This window comes from Danio rerio, chromosome 7 (genome assembly GCF_049306965.1).
Source record: "Danio rerio strain Tuebingen ecotype United States chromosome 7, GRCz12tu, whole genome shotgun sequence".
Lineage (NCBI taxonomy): Eukaryota > Metazoa > Chordata > Actinopteri > Cypriniformes > Danionidae > Danio > Danio rerio.
Window position 1 is genome coordinate 36,652,063 of NC_133182.1, and position 14,649 is coordinate 36,666,711.

A 14,649-nucleotide genomic window follows, 5' to 3' on the forward strand; every position below is an offset into this window, starting at 1 on the left:
CCAAAATACACAATGACACTCAGTCAAACATTACTACAATATGAATATGGTTACTTACTGAGTTATTAACGCCAAGCAATACCACACAAAGAAAGGACGAACTTTGAAGGAATAAACAATGTGAGGTAATCTGTTATAGTGCACTGGACAAGTCTGAACAAGTTTTACCCACACATGCGCGAGGCAGGAAGTTCTGTACAATTAAGTAATCTATCAGTTTAAAGATATCGCCCTAATTTTGACATCAGACAGATAACGATAACATTAAAAATAACATTTATCTGCCGATAACAATATGCCCGCCGATATATCGTGCATGTTTAGTTTCATTACATGACATTTACAATTTAATTAAGAGAGACCAGTGTTTAGTAGTAAATGAATAGCAAGTCATCCAGGTATTTATAGTCTTATTTATTTATTTATTTTATTCAAGTTAGTTGTAAATGCATAATAAAAAAAAAGAAAAAATATATACCTAATTATAAATTATCTAACAATTATTTTATTTTTTTCTTTTATATATATATATATATATATATATATATATATATATATATATATATATATATATATATATATATGTGTGTGTGTGTATATATATATATATATATATATATATATATATATATATATATATATATATATATATATATATATATATATATATATATATATATGTATGTATGTATGTATATATATATATATGTATATATGTATGTATATATATATATGTATATATATATATATATATATATATATATATATATATATATATATATATATTTATTTATATATATATATATATATATATATATATATATATATATATATATATATATATATATATATATATATATATATATATATATATGCATGTATGTATATATATATGTAAGTATACTGCTGAATATATTTTCAGTTTTGGTTAAGAATAACAACACTTTAAATGAATTGTGTGTTTATGGCTCCTGTTTTTTTTATTAGATGTTAGTTTTATTTGCGATGTTATGAAACAGTGGCTAAACAGTTTTACAGTTTCTTGAAAATGTACTTTAGATGATTTCAATCTTTAGTTTCAATACAAAGGCACTGCCATTCAGAAACATAGGAGTACAACTGGTAACAGCTTCTCTCAAGGGACTTTTGCAAACATTTTGGAAGGTTCATTCCTTGAACAAACTATCAATAGATAAATAAACAATTAAGTGTGTAATCGGTGATGAAATAATTCTGTCTCCCTGTGTTTTCACCTCTACAGAAAAATTGTTATAAAGTTTGGAAAGAAGAAGCGGAAGAAGACAGATTCCTCAGAAGAGCTGTCTGATGATGACAGACCCACTCGAAGATCCTCTAAAGACGATGATTCGGTAAGTTACAATATGGTTTTCTATCTGTTCTTAACATGTCTCTACATGTCTTTTTTGCTGTCTTTTCCAAACATCTAATACACAGATGAACAAAAACCTGAACATTATTGCTTGGCTTTTTTTAAAACTGTGTAATGAATTTGTGCTTTCTGCGACATGTTAATGAGCAGAGGGAAGGAGGCTTAGACGACCGCTGTACCCTCAAATGAATTCCTCATCTTTCTTCTGAAACGCCTAACCTCTTATTCTCTTTATCCATGATATACCCCCATCCACCCTTCCAGATATAATTATCCTCTTTAAATACCCCCTGTGTTAATTAAAGCAGTGTGCTTTTGATGACTCAGTTAGGCTGTGGAGTTAAAGCCACAGCCGTGTGCATTCTGGGAAACACTGGGGTCTCGTGGCAGAGCGGGCGGCTCTTTATTTGGTCATCCTGAGATATTCTCATCCTCTCCATTTACTTTAACTCATACACATTTAGGTCATGTTATATTTGGGAGGGAGGACAGACTCTCTCTCTTTCTCTCTCGCTCTCTCTCTCTTTCTCTCTCTCTCTCTCTCTCTGCACTGTACTAATTTATTTAAGGGCCCCTGATGAGCATGTGTGATTTGCTGAGTGAAAAATAAAATTGTGCGTGCGCAGGGGTTCTCCTCTTCTCCTCATCACCTTGGATGACATATTTACATAGCGCAAGAATATTTTCCTGGTACTGAATAAAATATTTTTTATTTATTTATTTGAAAAATTACTTTAAAAGTTATTTTTAGACACTGTATTATGAGAATGATCAGGCAAGCAAGGTCAATACAGAAACAAACAGAAGTATACTGGAAATCTAGAGTCGTGGTCAGAAAACAAGAAGATGGTCAAAAGGACAGCAGACAGGAATAAACAAACAAACAAACAAAGCAATGGTTAAAACACGGCAAGGCAAGGGAAACGCGTTGTAATATCACAGAACTCTAAAACAGATAAACTAGTGTGTGTGTTTATGCGCTGCTTTTAATATCCATGTTATCAATTCTGAACAGCTTCAGTGGTGAGATTTAGCAATCAGTGGAAAACCAGAACAGGTGTGATTCTGTGCTGCATGACAGGATTTGTAGTCCATATGGTGACACATTTGTAGTCCTGAGTGAAAGGGAATGATTCCCAGTGATCTACAAGCCTGGATTGCTGGTGATTGTGACACTGCCACTCAAAAAGTCTGTTTCTTTTTATATCTCACACAGTTTTATTTATGCATTTTATTCAGCAAGAATGCATTAAATTGTCTAAAAGTAAAGACATTTATAATGTTGTTTATTATGTTTGTTAATTATGAAATAATTATGCTTCAAATTAATGCAGTTTATTTATTTATAAATGCCTGAATTTTCTATTCATTAGTGAAATATAATAGATGCATCAACTGTTCTCAATATTGATGATAACAATAATGATGATAATAATAATAATAATAAGTTTATTCAGCTTCAAATCAGAACATATGAATGATATCTAAAGGATTCTGTGATGCTACAGACTGGAGTAATGTCTGCTAAAAATTCACCTTTGCTATCCCAGGGAAAATGTATTTTAATACATGTTCAAGTGGACAACAGTTCTGAAAAAGTTATAATATAATATATTTAATGCAGCTATGGTAAGTAGAAGAAACTGTTGAGCGATGGTGTGTGAATGCCTCATCATTGAGAAAAAAATTCCAAACATAAACATGAAACCACACTCACTGTGTTTACAGAAGCGGCGTTCTAACAGGAAGGTCAAGAGGAAGAAGTATGAGGATGACGGTGAGGCCCGAATATCTGATGAGGAAATGAAGGTCATCGTCAAAGCCAAAAAGAGCAGCTCCAATAAAAAGCCTGCAGTGCAATTGTTTGTGGTGAGAACATAAAATCTCAGCGCTCTCTCATAAGCATACACTCATTTCTCTTCATGTATCCCAGTAGTTTTCTCATTTTCAATATAGTATGACATGTTTAGCAGAAGGGAAACCTGTGTGTGGATTAGGTCTGTGAGATTAAGCGAAAATAATATCTGATTGAAATTAAATTGTTATCATTATTTGAAACATTATGAATGCAATAGAACTGGTATTTTTACACTATATGAAATGGTTGACTGCCTGTTGTTTTGTTAGTACTTGAAATCATATTTTCCAAACTATCATCGCATATGAATGTCTAGAGCTGTCAAATTGTGAAGAGAAGCACACAGGCTTAATGCACATACAGTAACATATATATGACACTGTATATACAGTAGGCTATATTTAAATAGTGTTAATAAACATTTATTTAAACTATTAAGACATGTTGTGCATGTTATTCGGATAATTGAGCTGTTTATCAAATTTCAATTGCAAATCGAATAGATTTCTGTCAAAGAAGTCGCAATTAGATTTTTTTTTTTCTGCCCAAATTGAAAGTATTTGCAGTGTTATGACTGGACTCTGAGCTTCATATTTTATCTTTATTTGAAGGAGAATCCAACCGAGGAAGATGCTGCTGTGGTTGATAAAATCATGGCGTCTCGTGTGGTGAAAAAAGAGGTACGAGTTCAGCCTTCTCTTTATTTTAATATGCTTTATCTTAATATGCTTTTTTTGTTTTAGTATTATTATCTTTATTGATATTTTTAAAAGATCTATTTGCTCCAGATATTCCTTAAGTTGTAATGAGTTGTGATCAGATTTTTTAACAGCATAGTCTCTACTTTTATTAAAATTTAATTAAAACTTGTGACAAAGGAAATAGTTTTTACTCAAAGATGGCATTTTGCTATGACTGAAACGTTCTATAAATGTAAGTAAGGTGTATTTTATTCAGCGCATTTATCATATATGGCCATACACCCAATGTGCTTCACTATCATGAGGGGATCTCTGCACACCACCAGTGTGCAGCATCTACTTGGATGATGCGACGGCAGCCGCAGGACAATGCCGCCATTGCGCTCACCACACACCAGCTATAGGTGGAGTGGAGTGGAGAGACAGTGATAGAGCCAGTGCCAGTTCAGTGGATAGGGATGATTGGGAGGCCATGATGGGTAAGGGCAGATGGAGGGAATTTGCTGGCCTCGCTATTACCACTTCCAACATCAACCTAGTTTTCCCATGTGGTCTCCCATCCAGGTACTGACCAGGCTCAGCCCTCCTTAGCTTCAGTAACTGCTCTTGGGCTGCAGGGTGATATGGCTGTGGCATATGAATGTTTCAAATTGTATGGTAAAAGATGAGAAATTAATTAATTAGATTAAAAATGTATGTGTGTGTGTGTGTGTGTGCTTGTTAATATTGTTGCAATAACACTCATGAACATTTACTCATAGGAGAAGAACCCCCAAAATGTTAATATTGCAACAGAAACCAAACTGTTAATCATATTCTTCTAGAATGCTCTATTTTTAATCTTATCAAACTCTCAGATTTTTTTTACCTGGAGAGACTTTAAATGAAATATTTTTAAATGTGAATCCTTTTAAAATTGTAAAATTTGTATCAATAATAAAAGTTAAGTGATGTTGAAATCTCAAGAACAAGTTTATTTTAGATTCTGCACCAACTCCACTTGTCTAAATGAAAGCTCTTTAAGATGTTCCCTTTCGTAGACCCACTGTGTGATAGATGCAGTCAAACTCTAGCATCGCTTGGTCACGTTTAAGAATTTTCCTAAAATAGTTAATTATTGGATTTTGGTTTTTCAATTAATATCAGAAGTGATAGGAAAACAAGTATACTCTGGGCTTATTTTAACTATATTTGGTGTCAGTGATGATGCAGAATTATTTAAAAATCCACGTACAATTATGAAATGTATAACCCTTTTGGCAAGTAGATTGATCTTACTGGATTGGAAACAAAAAGATCCTTCCCGTTGCTCCACATTGATAAAGTCATGTCTTGCCTGCAACTTGAGAAGCTTTGACTTTCCCTTAAAAATAAAACTAAGAACTTCCAGGTATTATGGAATCCATTTATTGAGTGTTTTAACAAGAGAGCAGTGATTAAAACCCCCTTATTTAGTTTTTTTTTTCTTTTTCCTCTCTCCCCCACTTTTCTCTGTATTTTTTAGTTCTCTTATACATATAATATTAACATGATATTACAACGTTTTGTTTAAAAGAAAGAAAAAAGAATACATATGTAAAAGTTTGTACTGATGTAAAAATACAATAAATAGAATGTTTAAAAAAATGATGTTGGTGAATGTTGATGAGATTTTAATTGTTAGAATATTTTTTATAATTGTAGAAAAGTGATATTTATAAAATGTGGTAAACTTGATCTGTTTTCCATCATGACATTGGCAAAAATTTATTTATTTTTTTGCCGGAGAAGCTGATATGGCAATAAACTCAAAATTATCTTTCTCTCTGTGTGTTGTATGTGTCATTCTACAGGTTTCTCCTGGGGTATTGGTAGAAATTGAAGAGTATTTTGTGAAATACAAAAACTAGTAAGTCAATTATGCACTGCCTTTTTTGTCAGCTTTAACAGTTTTCTCTGTTTGCTTCCAAGCAGTTTTTTTTTTCATATCGCTAATAACCAGGAGCAGCTCAGAGAGCAATTTAGTCATGTGTTGATGAGCATGCATAATTTAGCGCATATGTAAGAAGCATTAAGTAATTATGTAAACGTGTGTGTTGTAGCTCATATCTTCACTGTGAGTGGGCAACGGAGCAGCAGTTAGAAAAAGACAAGAGGATCCAGCAGAAAATCAAGCGCTTCAAGATAAAACAGGCCCAAAAAGCACACTTCTTTGCTGATGTAAGAATGTGTTTGTTTGTTACTTTTGCAAACATTGTGTTCCCATTAAGAATATGTTGCATGATGCTTGAAGGTTTACTTTCATCTTGGTGTAGGCTACGATTACAGTGGTTTCTTATTTTAATATAGTGCTATTTCTGCATTTCTGAAAAGATCTCAATCCACAATACATGACTAAAGACGGAGGAGCTAAACATATCGGACTCTATATTAACAAAAAGCACATGGCACAAAAGCATTAAGGGCGTGTCCGAATACATTTTTGCTATTTTAAGTATTAAGAAGTACAATTTGCTCCCTGGCGCATGGTCTAACAGGGTTGTGCTTATTCTCTTAATGAGGTATAGGTGTGTTTTGAACATAACATGCATTAAACCAAATAGTCTCATCCCCCATCCCCTTTAAGAGTCAGTTGCGATAAAGGATAAAGAAGGAGCCTCCCTCATTCGGCCTTTTTACTTAAGTTCATTTCCTTCCTGGATAAGGAAACTGTTGTACGCACTCCACTGAAGACATCCATTAGCCTACATAAATATTTGGTTTGTTAAGCGCAAAGGTTTGTTTCAAAACTATTTCTAAATTCAGTTCTAATTTCAAGCAAATGAATATATGAACAATAAATGGCCAAAAAAATCTAAAAACACACGTTCTATTCTTATACTCCTTATAGTGACGTATACGTCTCCAAAACCCGACGGATTGATACATTTAAACTTGTTTTTTATTAAAACAAATATAAATATACATATAATAAATATTACTACTAAAAATAATATAAAAATGCAAATTGTCATGAATAAACTAAAAAAAAAACACCTGAGATGATGTTTAATGTTTACGTGTTTTGGACCTGCTCAGGCGCACAGCTAACGCGCTCTGCGCTAGACTTTAGACCAGCTCTCAATTGGTCAGTGGCGCAGTCTATTTCAGTTCCTCAAAATATCGACGCGCCAACAATTTGTCTTAACTCACCTCTTTTTTAGACTGGCACACCCACGAGACCACAAAGTGGCACAAATGGATTTAATATTTAAACAACGTAGTGCAAAATGTGAAAATGAGGGTTGCGCTGGTCTGAAAATACCAACAAATCATGCAAAACATGTCTTGCATCTTATTGCGCTAGGTTTGTGATAGGCCCCATTGATTTAAATATAGTTGCCTAGAAACTATAGACTATATACAGTTATTCAATTAAACATGAATGAAAACGACTAGTATTAAATTGTGTTGAGAAAATAAAATGAATTTATGTTGGTAGAAAAACTTTTAAATTTAGTGTTCAGAAGAAAACAAGATAAAAATCTTTTAAAAAAATCCATACACTTCTAGTAAATCCACCATAATGTAAAATGGAATTAGTTATAAAGAACACATGAATAAAACTAAATAAATAATTCACAAATGATAGTTATTAATCAAAAGTAAACATTTTAAAAGTTTTGTTTGATTGTTGTCGTAGAAACAAGGTTTTGTACTTATCAATGTTCAAGTATTGAAGTGAAATTCCGTTATTTCTCAGCACGTGGGTCATTTTTGGTCATGAAGATAACAGTACATCATTCAGAACTGTAATGGTTTAGATTTTTTTATGTGAACTCACTATAAAAAGAAAATATTGTGGAATTAAAAAATACACACTCAATAAATTCCTTCTTTTGACTTATTTCTTTGAACTTCAGTGTTTCTTATAAAAATTTGATAAAGCTCAGCATAATGGTTAAATAAGAGGGGCTCGACAAATCATGGAAAGATACATGAATGTGCAGCCATGCCTTCATTTTAGTAGTAGATTAAAACAGGGTTTGCAGCATTTCTTAAAGTTTTCAAGGGTCGTAAACTCTTTAGTAGTGTGAAGCACCAGCCTAACTGTAGCAAATGTTGTATGTTTAAAAACGAAAATGCCCTTGTATAAATCTCTATTATTGACTATTAAGATCACTTGATTGATGAGTATATGTTCATGATGTGTATGATTGTGTTACAGATTGAGGAGGACCCATTCAATCCTGACTATGTAGAAGTGGACCGAGTTCTTGAGGTGTCCTACTGTGAAGACAAGGACAGTGGAGAGGTAGCGGTTGCTTTGTGAATTATGTGTGATCGAGTGCAGTCTACACTCTCTGTGCTTCCTGAAAGCACGCTCTCTCTTTGTTCAAGCATTTTGTGTAAGTCTCAAAGCCTTCTTTGTGTGTTTGTAGCCGGTGGTGTATTACCTGGTGAAATGGTGCTCATTGCCATACGAGGACAGCACATGGGAGCTGATGGAAGATGTAGACCAGACTAAGATTGAGGAGTTCAAAAAGCTGCAGGCAGCAAAACCACACACAAACAGAATGGTGAGATAGCAATCCATTACATTACTTTACACTACTTTGTTACTTTGCGTTATGTTATGCTACGTTACATTGAATTCCTTTGCATTACATAATATTATATTATTTCAAACTATTTTCTTTTCAAGAAATGTATGATTTAGTCCAGCGTTGCTATTTCTATTCCAAATAAATGCCGTTCTTTTGAACTTTCTGTTCATTAAACATGAATTCACAGTTTTCCCAATCCATAAATGTGCACAATTTTGACTGTACATTTAAGGATGTGTTAGAAAAGTGGAGTAATAATTACATTTGTGTACATTTTGTGTTAGAATTAGTGCTGAACTCATCCCGATAATACTATATATGCATTATCTATATTGCAAAAAAGTGCAATACATTAAATTAATTTTATGTGCCAAGCATTTGTGTGCTGCATGCATACAGTAGGTTGTTTATCCAAATCTGACTAATCAGATGAGGCCATTACTATCTTTATCCCTACATCTCCATTTGGTGCTGTTAGGTGAAACTAGAGCTGAAAATAAATACTGATGCTGAGAGAAAAGAGAGCAAAATAACAACAATCAATAACAATCTGAATTTGTGCCAAGGTTTTATTCATGGCAAATGTTTAAAATTATTATTAGCTCAGAAAAAATATATATTATTGAGTATTTATTAAAGTATGATCATTACATAAGTAAATTATTTTTTATTTATTCATTCATTCCTTTTCCTTTGGCTTAGTCCCATTTATCAGGGGTCACCGCAGCGGAATGAACCACCAACTATTTCACCATATGTTTAATGCAGAAGATGCCCTTCCAGTAGGGCTGTGCAATTAATCGAAATTCAGTTTCGATTTCAATTTTGGCTTCTAATGATTATGTTGCTCTATAAAGCTGACTTCATGTAAAAATGACTAAAAGCATGTACTGTAATGTAACGTTTGCGACGTGGAATGTGCATCATTCATTGATGTACATTCAAATCATTCATGTTTTTAAAAGTGTGAAAGAGATCACATGCTGTTGTGTGTATGCGCTCAGCCTCAGAGATGAGCAGAGCACACACATCTAAAGTCATCTTAATGTGAGCGCTTTAATGGTCAAATACATGCAAAACTGTAATCGTTATGAATAATAGTGATTACAATTATGACCAAAATAATGGTGATTATGATTTTTTCCCATAATCAAGCAGCCCTACTTTCCAGCCGCAACCCAAATAATTTTTTTAATGCGGATATAACTGCATTTATTAAGTTAGTTATATCATTATAAATAATGTTTTTGCAACACTCATAAACAATATTGCATATTTTCATAGTATTGTGCAGCCCTGTTTATAATACTGAAATTTCAGTATGAATAAGTACAGAAATTTTAAAAACGTCCATTTCCCACTAACATTTAAGCACAGTTGAGTGCATTTTAAGTTTTTTTTTATATCAGTACCGTTTGGTACCGAAATTCAGTATCTTGACAGCACTAATTTATAATAATATTTTACAGTAAGTCTTTAATGTATTTTTTAAAAATACTTGTTTGGGCTTAAAAATAATAATAAAAAAAAGATTAAAGAATAAGTTTGTGTGTAAATATACAGTTGAAGTCAGAATTATTAGCCCCCCCTGAATTATTAGCCCTCCTTTTTATTTTTTTCCCCCAATTTCTATTTAACGGAGAGCAGATTTTTTTTTCAACCCATTTCTAAACATAATTGTTTAAATAACTAATTTCTAACAACTGATTTATTTTATCTTTGCTATGATGACAGTAAATAAAATTTTACTGGATATTTTTCAAGACACTTTTATACAGCTACAGTAGATTAATTAGGAAGATTAGGGTAATTAGGCAATTAATTGTATAATGATGGTTTGTTCTGTAGACTATCGGGGAAAAAATGCTTAAAGTGGCTAATAATTTTGTCCCTAAAATGGTTCATAAAAATTTAAAACTGCTTTTATTCTTGCCAAAATAAAAGAATTAGGACTTTCTTCAGAAGAAAAAATATTATTAGACATACTGTGAAAATGTCCTTGCTCTGTTAAACATTGTTTGGGAAATATTTAAAAAAGAAAGAAAAATGAAAGGGGGCTAATAATTCTGACTTCAACTGTAAGTGTGTCGTTGATCTAGAAGCAGTGTGTGGTTCAGCTGTACTGTGGGTGGTTAGCACTGAATGCTCCATGTGTCTATTTTTCAGGAGCGTCCTCCAGCAAGTCACTGGAAGAAGCTGGAGAAATCGCGAAAGTATTGTAACGAAAACAGTCTCAGGGATTACCAGCTGGAGGGGGTCAACTGGCTGCTCTTCAACTGGTACAACAGGTAAGGCATATTACTTTTACTACCTCATAAACACATACTTTTCATCTGTGGGCTAATGTCTGCACATCATACTTTCTGTTATACAATTTGTGACTATGCTTTTATGCTTGCTTTTTATATATTCAATAACTGTGGCATTCTCGGTGAGCGAGAGAGCTGTGTTGTGGAAGTTCTATTCAGTTTTCAGCACTTACTTCAGAATGACTTAAATGCTTCAAATTCCAGCAACTCATCTGTCTGATGGCTTTGTACAGAAGCCACTCACAAACCTAATTCGAAAGTCATGTAAGAGTTGCGATAATTGAAGTACCAGCTGAATTACTAGCCTTTTTTTGTGTGCTGTTCTTGTTTTTGACATGCTGAAGCTTGCTGTTAGTATAGTGGGATTGCTTTTTCTGGACCTCTCTTGTTTAATACTGTCCTTTTTGCTGTTGCATTTTCATGTCTTTCTATACGCTTTTATTTATTTATTTTTTTCTTTCTTTCTATTTTTCTTTCTTTCTATTTTTCTTTCTTTCTTTCTTTCTTTCCTTCTTTCTTTCTTTCCTTCTTTCTGACAATTTCACCCATAATGAACATTCTGTCATCATTAACTCACCCTCCACTTGTTATAAATATACTTAGGTTTCTTTTTTCTGATGAACACAAAATAAGACATTTGAGCACTCTTCAAAACCACTAGCCATTGACTAGCATAATATAATATTTTTTTTCCTTCTAAGGATGTCAGTGGCTACCAGTTTCCAACATTCTTCAAAATACTTCTTTTCTGCTAATTGGAAAAAAAGAGTTACTTTAGGGCAAATAATTGGTTGATTTTCATTTGGGATGCTCTGATCGATTGGCCAAAGATCAGTATCGACCAATAATCACATTTAATGACTTGATCGGTACTCGCCAATCTGGCCGATCTCATAAACCGATCGCAGGTGTTTACCAGCAGAGGAAGACGCACGTGCAGTCCCGTTTATTATGCATAGCCTACAGCAGCCACAACATGTGACTAGGTAAATGATGCATGGGGGCGTGAGCGATCGTTGTGCTTGTGTCACAACAGCTCAAATATATACGGATGCAATGCGACCTGTTTATACAGTCTATTGACGCGACCTGCGCGAGTGAGTGCTGCTCTTTTTGTTGCAAGTGCAGCCAATAAATATCCAGTGTTTTGAGCTTCTATGACAAAAGCGGAGCTATCTCCCTATCTAGTGGCTCATCCAACCATTTGACCTCTTCTGGAAGCTCCGCGAATCTCCTGCTTATTCATGACGGCTTTGTGATCCCCAAAAATTTGTTAAAATATGAGAAATTATAAAAGTTAATGAGCAATTAAACAGATCGCCAATGTACAAATCGCACATGTAGTGATGTTCTAAGCATTACAGATTACATGAATAGAGCAGTAAAGATTATTGTGAGTGCAAATCCCTCTCTCTCTCATTGAGTGATCAAGCTGCTGTAAGAAACTCTGAAGCTACTGTCAATAGTTAGAGACGAGCAAAATATTTGAATGGTCTTGCATGCGTTAAGGCCTTTTTACGTAAAACAACTGAAATTCTGTGTTTTTGACAATATTGCAAGTTCACTAAAACTGACTGGAATTTTTTTAGATAAAATACAAACTTAAAAATAATTTTTTTGTAACATGAATATTTAATAATATAACTTCTTGTAATTTACTTATTGCAATAAACAGTAGTTTATAGGCCTATTTCCTTTTAGTAAAGAAGTATTAGATTTATAGGTGTGCATTTTAACTTAAGTATCAAACATACGCTCCAAACTTGTTCTTGATTGAGACATGTTGAATTCTTCTTTCATCGTTTGCAATGTTTTCAAATTGCATTCTTTGTTATTTTTCTACCCATATTTTTTATATCTGTGTTATATTAGTTTCTGTAGCTGTTTATTTCGCTGTGGCGACTCCTGATAAAATAAGGCACTAAGCCGAAGTAAAATGAATGGATTTTCTGTAAAGCTTCTTCTGGCCATGACATGTTCACACCTATATGGTTATAAGAGACGTGTTTAACCTCTTAAGACCTAAGCTGTTTATTTACATGAATTTTTTATTTTATTTGCTATTTGAGCTTATTGGAACCTAATTAGAATAAAACTTAAGTTTCATCTTTTGATATGATGTACTTTTAGAGATATTTCAGGATGACACTATGTCTGTAACAAAATATAAAACATAAGACATTACATTTAAAATGTGCTGTCCACGTATGTGGCCACTAAGCCCTAGTAGGTTAAGGTATTTTATGCAGCATCCTTTATTTATTCCTTTCAGTAAGGTAAGGTCTTCTCTTAAGGTTCATACTTAAAGGAAATTGTGATTAATTCATTATGAAGCTTGAAGCTTTAGAATCGGTACTCAGTATCAGCGGATCACCATTACAAGGAATCAGTACTCAGTATTGTCTGCAAAAATCCTGATCGGAGCATCCCTAATTTTCATATTTGGGTGAACTATTGTGAAGCACAAATGTCAAATACTGAAGTACAGCTCAATTTGCAGGCGTAACTGTATTCTGGCGGATGAGATGGGTCTGGGAAAAACCATCCAGTCCATTACTTTTCTGGAAGAGATCTATCGCACAGGGATCAAGGGGCCGTTCCTCATCATTGCCCCTCTCTCTACTATCGCTAACTGGGAGAGAGAGTTCCGAACCTGGACGCACCTCAACGTCATCGTGTACCATGGCAGTGTGGTCAGCAGACAGATGCTCCAACAGTATGAGATGTACTGCAGAGACTCTCAGGTAATGTTTCACACACACACAAAGCAGAGGAAGTCCTCACATTGATCTAGACCTCTTAACTGTAATTCAAAGCTTTTGAGTCGATTTTCTTCTAGTATCATGTTTTAAAAGTGGTGAAAAACGCACGCCACAAACCAATTATGCTTATTTTATTCCTTTACAAACTAAATTTAATTATAAGGTTGGCTGTACATCTCTGATTAAGTCTGTATAGTAGTGCTTGATTTGCAAACACCCACACATCATTGTTATGGCTGGGTGATATTTCAGTACATACCATGAAATTATATCAACTAGTAGAAAATACTAGTACTGTTTCCCACAGTTTATGTATTTGTACTACAACAACAACAGCAGCAGAAAGAACATATTTCATTACAATTTCATATCATAAATACGGATAATTGGATAAAAGTATCTGCTAAATCATTCAATTTTAAATTTGTGTTATTTTGTTATAATTTATCTTTCTTTGCATCTACAGCAGTTTCATTTTATCAATTTAGTATGTGCTGTTTGTTTAGTGTCTTTTCATTTGTTAAAGTTTTAATGGTCTGCATCATTAAAAATAAGCAAACAAAGTTATTAGATACAGTGTTCGGCATAAATAAGTACACACTGTTTGAAAATGAATATTTTTATCAATTTCTCAGTGAATATCGGTCATTTCTTTTGATGCATTTGAACAAAACACATTTATTAAACAGATACACTGTATATATTAAAATAACATTTTAGTGACCAGACACCTTTAAAATGGAAATATATTACATTTAAATTCAAGTGAAATTTTGCACATATATATATATATATATATATATATATATATATATATATATATATATATATATATATATATATATATATATATATATATATATATATATATGTATATATATATATATATATATATATATATATATATATATATATATATATATATATATATATATTTATTTATTTATTTATATATTTATATATTTTTTGGTTCTCTTAATTTTTCCTCTATTGAATTTTTTTCCCTTACATAAATTTGAACTGTAAGTTATTTTGTTAGATTAACTCCAGATTTTGTTTCAGTA

The 14,649-nt window shown here is 32.8% G+C and overlaps 1 protein-coding gene across 27 annotated transcripts in view; it reads left to right on the forward strand.

The window, feature by feature from the left end:
• chd9 (chromodomain helicase DNA binding protein 9) overlaps positions 1-14,649 on the forward strand; it is a 117,041-nt gene that overhangs the window by 70,014 nt on the left and 32,378 nt on the right. For 17 of the 27 annotated variants that reach the window (XM_005169013.6, XM_073908761.1, XM_068218460.2 and 14 more), the window contains 9 exons: positions 1,262-1,370; positions 3,119-3,259; positions 3,860-3,928; positions 5,782-5,837; positions 6,031-6,148; positions 8,136-8,222; positions 8,350-8,487; positions 10,681-10,802; positions 13,324-13,567. In XM_005169013.6, coding sequence (XP_005169070.3) covers positions 1,262-1,370; positions 3,119-3,259; positions 3,860-3,928; positions 5,782-5,837; positions 6,031-6,148; positions 8,136-8,222; positions 8,350-8,487; positions 10,681-10,802; positions 13,324-13,567 — 1,084 coding nt within the window. The remainder of the gene's footprint in view (positions 1-1,261; positions 1,371-3,118; positions 3,260-3,859; positions 3,929-5,781; positions 5,838-6,030; positions 6,149-8,135; positions 8,223-8,349; positions 8,488-10,680; positions 10,803-13,323; positions 13,568-14,649) is intronic. The other 10 variants (XM_073908763.1, XM_073908764.1, XM_005169014.6 and 7 more) reach the window with 1 other exon arrangement.